The following is a 9,024-nucleotide window of genomic DNA, read 5'->3' on the forward strand; positions in this document are numbered from 1 at the left end:
ATAGATTGGTTCCGTTCTTATTACTACCAACTTCTTAGGTTGCAGTCAAATACTCAAATACAAATCTCAATCTGTATCGGGTGAGCCTCCAGAAAAAAGCCGCTGCATTTCACAAAGAGGTAGACAAGTGGTTTTAGAACTTAATTGTCACACACGAAAGGCCGCATAATGATACCTAAAGAATGAAAGGCATGGCATTATCATGTTAATGGCTAAATCAATTCAATATTATTACTCACAATATATGGCAATGTTGTTTCCATTGAGCAATATCTGATGAAGCTTGCTTTGTTATTCGCCGTCCTTCAGAGGTGATCTCGCTGCAATATACAGTCTGCAAGGTGTACTAGAACTTGCCAAGACAAACATATTTGTTGCTAAACTCCTCTATCTTTATAGCCTTATTACCTACAACTAAGTAACGTTGTAGATAAGGTTGCAAATTAATAGAGAGGAGTTTAGCAACAAATACATTTGGCATGGAACGTTGCAGTACACCTGGACGTTAGCTAGGGTCTATTAAATTACAATAGATAGGAGATGATATCACGGTACCGGAAAGCCAAGCGAGTTTGGGAATATTGCAACGTAACCACACAACATGGGTAAATCCGATAAGAAGAAGTACATGTTGACTAAAAGTGAAATTTGACCTAATTTAGTAGTAGTAAATAAATTGTATATATTTAAAGTACATTAAAAAATTTAAATACAAAAATGAAACTTAAAAATTATAAGAAACCGCTTTAATCAAAAGTTTGTTTTCCCAATTCAAGCATTGAAGTGTAACAACAGAATAACATCAGTATCCTCAGCTCAGGTACAAGTACATACATGTAGCATATACTTACATATATATAGTTATATATATATAATATATGTTAATGGTTCCAAGAGATTATTTGTTAAAGACTACGTACATGTCGATGTTGGATGGTATACTCACAAACAATTAGAGTATGCAACACCTTAGCACAATCCCTTTTTGATCCACACGCTGAACCTGTGAGAATGTTAAATTAAATTCACCATTATCAAAACCCAAGTCAAAATTGGGTCCATTTTCACCCACAAAATATATATATATATGACAATTAACATGGGGTTGAGGGGATGTTTCATACACTTAGAAAATTGCAACGCAAACTAGAATTGGACCAATCAAATAGATATTACCAAGACATACACAATATAATGACTCACCTTCAGGAGGGATGGAGACATCGTCATATATATCATATTGTGTGCTTCCCTTTTCCAATCAGCAATTCAGCTAAGCATATCAAGGGGAAAAAGGATGGGTTCAACTAACCTGGCCGGATCGGAATTATTGCATGCATGCATCAACGTAACCATGAGCAACTTCCCATACATACATCATATCATATGCCATAATATGCATGATAAATATTAACCAAATTAATAAACACTGGTCACCAGTTTCTTGATTAACACAGCTCGATCATGTTTATCCTGCCTGGGTAGTTTATCAAGATAATCCTGTCCGCAGAACAGCTTCAATTCAATTGGTAAATTCGTCCGGCCTTAGCGCTTCATGTAGAGTCTGCAAGCTAAGGTGTACTGGAACTTGCCACGACAAACATATTTGTTGCTAAACTCCTCTATCTTTATAGCCTTATTACCTACAACTAAGTAACGTTGTAGATAAGGTTGCAAATTAAGAGAGAAGAGAAGAGTTTAGCAACAAATACATTTGGCATGGAACGTTGCAGCACACTATCTGGCGTTAGTTAGGGTGCATTATATTATTATATTACTTTACAGTGGATAGGATAGGATAGGATGGAGATGATGACCGTACCGGAAATCCAAGCCAGTTTGGGAACACTACAATGCAACATGGGGAAATCCGAGAATTGAAGAAGATCGAACGTCGTATGTAGGGGTTGTACTGTGGGGTTTGGATCAATTAAGTCACACAGTTTGGGAACACATAATAATACATACAGTACTACAACATGCATGCAATGGGAAAATTGGAGAAGAAGAAGCTAAGTAGTAGCGTTGTTTAATTGTGCGGATCGGAAAACAATATAATCAAGAACGTATTACGTATACGTATGTACGTTAACGCTGCACTCGTTCGATCAAGCTTTGCAAGGGAATCGGAGATTTTAATGTCGGCGATATGATATGATGAAGTTAATTGGGACTTGGGATATGCGGCAAAGCCGTATGTATATTATATTAATTGCATCTAAGGGTGCGTGATCATTAAGCCAAGGCATATATATATATACTTGTGTGCTTGATTAGGTTACAATTTGTACTGACAGGTCGGGTCAATATAATTTGGGTCATATATACTTAATGGGTCAGTGTTACGAGTATTAGTATATTTGTGTTATAAAGTGTTAGTTATATGTTAGTTTTGTATTATTGTACATTTATGTTATGTATATTGTAAAAGCTTAGCTAAGGAAAAAAATACAACCACAAGCCTTTCCGGCATAATCTCCGGCATGACCAATTATAAACTTTCAGTGTATAATCTTCAAGTATTTTGGGGTTTATCTATTTAAATATTTATATGGAATTCCCTGTTGGCGTTACTATACCATACTCATGGCTCATTGAAAACCTCACTAGAACTAAATAAGACTGGCCGCAATGTGGCAAAAATTAATGAAGTGGACTAAAATTGCAATGTCCTAATAACAGTAGGACAAAAAATGGAAATGACTCATTAGATATATATATTTATAAAAATGCCACCGCGTTATTTTTAAATTTCTTACTTTAAGAGTCTTTAGTTGTTACTAAAGAAGTGTATTGCATCATTTTTTTGGGTCAATTCTCTACTAGTGTGAGACTCCCCTAATGAATCCCTTATGCACAAAGAGTCATCATGAAACCTTCTTTGAATTGAATATGCTCCTTACTATCATTCCTAGAGTCAAGAGAATATTCACATGAAAGCACAAATGAAAGCATTATATATAAAAAATCAAAGTATAAAGAAAAATAAAGAATAAAATAAAATGCAATAAAATAAAGGATAACATGGGATGCCTCCTATAAAGCGTTAAGTTTAATGTCACTAGTTCGACTCAACCTCTAAAAATCAACCATTATTGGATTGGAGAAAGAACATCTCATCTTCCTAGCAAATTTATCTTTAAGATAGTGCTTCAAATGGTGGCCATCAACAAATTCCTTTATGCACAAGTCCACCACTTTAAATGCTAGGATTCCAATGTTCTTTATTCCAAGCTTCTTGCATCTTTCCTCAAATCCATTTTCAATCCACAAGTCAAATTCTGTATATTGGAACTTTGGACCCTGATCCACGATATAAATTGCCTAAAGTATTATGCTCAATGCTGCGCTTAACCTATCAAAGACATCTACTCGCAAACTAAGTATTATGCTTGTGCTATTAAATATTAGATTTGTGCTATAAGGTATTATGTTTAAAGTATTGATTATATATACATGGAGAAAACAAATTGCATTTGCTTTGTTGTCTTAAAATGTGTGCAAAAAATTAATAAAGTTGATATATATTGGTGAGTTCATAAAAATTTTTAAATTAAAAAAAAAGAAAGAAAAATAAACTAAGAAAGGTTTTTGAGTTTGAGTGAGATAATGGAGAACAATGTGGATATTGGACCCACAAAAAAATTAGAGTAAAACCATCTATGAACCTAAGCATTCCTTTTGAAAAGCAATCGAGATAACTTGGTAATATCGTGATCTAATTATCCATTATTTGGCACGCATGTTACACGAAATGTATACAATGAATGTTCAACAACCAACTATTGGTAATGTGTTTATTTAAATGATAATGTATGTATAATAATATTAAATAAGTGACAAATTTGTATATAGTTTTTCATATGAGTAGTTCTTCGTATTTTGGAATTGGACTTGACTTAGATTTCCACCATCGTTAAGCATAATCAATGAAGAATTGTCTTGCAGGTGTACTGTAACTTGCTATACGACAAACATATTTCTTGCTAATGTGGTCTACCTTTATAGCCTTATTATCTACAACTAAGATTGTAGATAGGATTGCAAATTAATTAAGGGAGACCACTTGAGCAAAAAATATGATTGACTAGGAGCATTGCAGTACATCAGGGCACAGTGAAGATAAAGGAAATCCTATAATCCTATTTTTTATTAACCATTTTGCAGTACCCAGTTCTGGAATGGCTTTTTGTAATGAAGTAAATCATAAATCATAATTCATAACCCATTGCATGCATGAGCAAATTTAAAATCCTTAAACAAATACAGAGTAGTGGACATATTGGCAGTCACAAAAAACATGCCAACAGCCAGTTAATTGGTAGTTCATCATATCAAGTTCATGGTCTAACAACAATTGTAGTTACTAGTTAATCAGTGACAGTAAGCCTACAGACACAAAATAGATTGGTTCTTATATCTACCAACTTCTTAGGCTGCAGTCAAATACAAATCTCATTCTGTATCGGGTGAGCCTCCCGGAACAAGCTGCATTTCACAAACAAAAACAAAAGGCATAATGATACCGAAAGAATGAAAGGCATGGCATTATCATGTTTGCGGCTAAATCAATTCAATATTATTACTCACAATGGCAATGTTATTTCCATTGAGCAAGATCTGGTCAAGCTTTGTTATTCGCCGTCCTTCAGAGGTGATCTCGCTGCAATGTAAGGTTCAGTTAGTATTGAAAGAAATCTAAAAGTGATCAATTATGTTGAAGGATGGACAATAGACAGCTTAACATGGTTAATAAAAAAGATAAATGAACTATGATGTTCAAAACTCTAGCCTAATGTTCAGAAATTCACATGACAAGCATTTAATATGAAAACAAGAGTAACAAATGGTTGCATCAAAGTGAAACTCTCTTGAGCTCAATGGCAGATGGACCAAATTCTGATCCTGCTTCAAATACTTTAACATATTAATGTGGCTAATTTGCCAAATAAAATGAAAGGTGGGGCGGGTATGTGTGCAAGGACTACACACACGCATGCATACATACATACATACATAGAAACGGCGTGCTTGTAAGCTCCCTGCATCTTTTTCTTCGAGTAAAACAATGAGAGACTATATTAAGTAAAAATCTTTGAGTGTTCAACTAATAGAAGAGATGATTATATGCTTTGGATGTGAAGCTGCCCTTGTTTATTAACTAATCTTAGGAAATCCAAATAAACAAAGTTTCCCAGCAATATGAGATTAAGATATTAGTTTCAGTTTTCTACTTGAGATATAGTGATATTTCACACTGTGCCACCAATAACATAAAATTGAGTTGAAGCAAGACCCTAAATTTCCTTCATTTTGACCAAAAGATCCAAGTGTCACGTGCTAAAACAGAAAGGTAGCAAATGGCAGAACCTTAAAGAACTGAAGTTGAGTTTAGGGTGACTTAGTATGAGAGTGTAGATACGTTTCAGGCAAATGAAAATATCTATCCCTTAGTCAACACAAGTTCAATTCTCCACTTTAATGAATTGAGCTTCTTCAAAGTATTGTCTTTTTTTATCTTTCTTTCAAATCATAGGCAATGATCTGAGTTTTGGATAAAACCGTGGAATGTACATTATGCTCCATAATTCTTTTTCCACCAAATCACATCCTAAAAGCCAGACATAATCCGCCCACTATCCTGATTCATCTGATTGAACACAATTGACATCCAATGCTGTCAAACTCAAACATGAGCTAAGATTGTTTCTTTTTAATGGGTACACGGTTAAGATTCTTTGATTCTTTCTGAATTTTACATGAGGAACAAGGAGTTCAAGACAGATCTAGTGTGCAAGTCTCCACATCACATTGGGTAAGAAGGAAAACGAACACAACCATAACCCTTTGTCAATAGAAGCTTCCAGGGCTTGATCTGCTCAACAGATAACAGGTGACCACTTTTGGAGACTACACCACCAAACTTGAAATGAAATTCTAGCCATTAGCATTAGTACATCAAACAATAAAGACAGGCATTTTGTGGAGCCCACTGGCACAAGTGCTAGCACATGTACCACTAAGGCTATAAAATGAGCACAACGAGCTTCATACTTTTCAGGGGCTTGAAAATTAACATGGGCAGAAAGGCCATCTTCTAATTAAAAACTCAGGAAATATTCTTAAATTAAGCACTCACCTTGTGTTTTCAAAATAAAATTTCCCCTCTAAGAGGCCTACTTCACTCATACTTCTGATTGGCACATCAATCAGAGTTAAATCAGTCAACATTTATAACTGGAATATCTCAAACATAAACTAAACCACGCAAAAACATAATCATCATCACAACAACAAAACAAAAATGCAAATAAAATTTAATTCTCTCTTACTGATTCCTATTTTAATTATTGGCTTCAGATAAAATAATTGAAAAATGCAAAAACATTTAAATTGAAGTAAAACCCAAATTTTAATAGAGGAACGTACTATTCAGTGACATCTTCCAGGACCATGTTAACATAAACATCAAATCCTCTAAGGGTTCCAACAAGCTCCTTATCCCCTTTCATTATGACCCAGATTTTGGACCCAATGCAGCGGTCAATTAGCTCTGCAAATAAAAAATTTTAAAATACTTTCAAAAATTAAAATCTAGCTGAAAATTTTTAAAAATAATAAAATAAGCACAAGGCAAGATACCAGATGGAAGTAGTTGAGATGGGTTGTTCGAAGACATAGTGATGTGTGAGAGGATTTTTCTTTCCCTCTACTGGTACAATAGCTACTCTGCAGCTTGTAATTTAGGGTGCACTGAGTTTTCTTAAGCCTTTAACACAAAGGGAACAATATTAGAAAACAGATTTTAAAATGTGTAAATTTTATTTAAAAATCAACTTACAAAACATACTAGATTACTTTGAAATGTACAAAGTTAAATCATAAATGCCAATTTGACCACTATAATTTTTAAAAAATTCATAATTTTCATATCTCTTCTTCTTTTTTTTTTGCAGTTAATTTCTATTTTAGTTTATCTGATTGCATGCAAAATGGCAAAGTGGAACGCCATAATCCACACATGTTGAAACTAGCCTGACTTTTCTAGCTCAAGTATTAGTCCAGTCTCACTATTGGGATTATACAGTTGAGACAACTGTGTACTTGATAAATAGACTGCCATCACTAGTACTAAACAATAATACTCCCTATGGGACTGTTCTATCACAAGCCACCTAATTATGGTTTTGGGTGCCTCTGTTTCCCATTGTTAATCACTATACAACATCTTTTTACCTACTCCAAGTATCTGTATAGGTTATCCTACATCTTTTCACAATTATTACTGTCTTGATCCTAGCATTTGGAAAATAATTTATTGCTCAGCATGTTTGTTGCAACAAAACTGATCTTCAATTAGCTAAGTTTTTGTATAATAAGGTTTCCAAGCCAAAGCAACCAGTTAATTCTCCATGGGCAGTAAAGTATCTCAGGCTGCTCAGAAATATTGATCCGGATGTTGTTCTCTTGCAGTCTATAGAAATGATTAAACATCATGTATTATCAGCTACACTGTCACAACCAACAGCAGTAGCTTCTAGGTTGAAGAAGCTATTCATGGCAAGGCAATGGCAGAGCAAGAAAAAATAGACTAATAGAGTGGGGGCGAAAAATTAAAGCAAACTAGATTTTTTTTCCAGCGCAATTGATTGTGAGTTTTGTTCAAACTCTGGCATTCTCCCTTAGTTATCACATGGTACACCTTAGCTAAATAGACCATATTAGCATCTTACGTTTACATGGTATGAACCTTTCAAATGCAAGAATAAGACTAGGAACTGATCAAACCATACATTCCACTACCTAATTACTTGAAAAACAAGAATGAATTCATAATCTATAAATCTAATTAGAAATCAGGAAAAAAATGCTTTCTCTTGATCTAAGCAGCTCCAGTTTCTGATTATGTCACATTATATTCTTCTATTTTAGGTACTTCACAAGGGAAAAAAAGAACTTAAAGCCCCAAAAGAGAATTTAAAAGCTAATCAGAAACGAACCTATGCCATCTTGTTCCAGTAACAAAAAATAATCCACTTATAACTTTTCTTGAAATTCAGATCAATGTCTAAATCCAAAAGAAACAACAAGAAAATCCAGAAGGCAAGAACATTATCACAAAACTGTTAAATCCACTTATCGACCATCTTTATACCCAAATTGAGATCATTTACCATGAAATTAAAGAGATAGGACCAACCAACTGTGTTCATCAAATATAGACCAGAAAAGAAGATGATGATGATGAAAAAGAAGAGAGATTGAAATTGACCATTACACAATAAAATCACCGCAAATACACACACAGACTTTAGACATACATTTACAGTGGGATATTGTCATATTACGAAACTACAAATTAACTAAATTGATTCTACAAATAACACACTAATTATCAGTGGGATATTGGCATATTGTGAGACTGCAAATTAACTACAAATGAACAACTACAACGCTCATTATTAGTGGGATTTTAAAAACTTATCATTTTTTTGTTCTTCCATTTCCAAGCAACTATTTTAATAAACATTACCCGTTCACAGAAAGGAAGATAAATCTAGGTCTCTGAGGAAAATAATAAGATACCTGGGGCATTTGGCAAATTGACAGTGGCTTCGCCGGTGAGACGGTGGTCGCTGGTGACTGGCGTCGTCAAATTATCGCTAGATCGGCTGGAACAGACTAGTAACGGAGATGTGGTCTGTGGTTGAGGCAAGCGACGCAGTTCTCACTTCTGAAGTAGGTTTGTTGGGCGTTGATTTTTTTTTTTTGGGAAAAAAGTTAAGTGAGTCCATAAATTTTATAAAAAAAGTTTAATAGGTCCTTAAATTTTAAAAAGTTACAATTAAACTCACAAACATGTCATTTTGAAATATTGAAGTCAAAATCTATTGGTGACATGTAATTGCAGGTTAATTAGAGTTTTAGTCATCTCCGACGAGCGTCCAACCAATTTATGACAAGTAATGCTCAATACCAACGATCGGTGATTGTCAAACGGTTGACGGTCACATTTAGAAAAGG

General features: G+C 34.2%; 1 protein-coding gene across 1 annotated transcript; it reads right to left on the reverse strand.

The window, feature by feature from the left end:
* Nucleotides 1-4,203: 4,203 nt before the first annotated feature.
* On the reverse strand, nt 4,204-8,750 carry LOC116002584 (sm-like protein LSM5). The gene is made up of 5 exons (XM_031242749.1): nt 8,587-8,750; nt 6,643-6,769; nt 6,430-6,553; nt 4,591-4,663; nt 4,204-4,488 (listed from the first exon to the last, which is right to left on the reverse strand). Exons 2-5 carry the CDS (start codon nt 6,677-6,679, stop codon nt 4,456-4,458), a joined length of 267 nt encoding a protein of 88 aa, XP_031098609.1. The 5' UTR covers nt 6,680-6,769; nt 8,587-8,750; the 3' UTR covers nt 4,204-4,455.
* Nucleotides 8,751-9,024: the final 274 nt, after the last annotated feature.

This window comes from Ipomoea triloba, chromosome 13 (genome assembly GCF_003576645.1).
Source record: "Ipomoea triloba cultivar NCNSP0323 chromosome 13, ASM357664v1".
Classification (NCBI taxonomy): domain Eukaryota; kingdom Viridiplantae; phylum Streptophyta; class Magnoliopsida; order Solanales; family Convolvulaceae; genus Ipomoea; species Ipomoea triloba.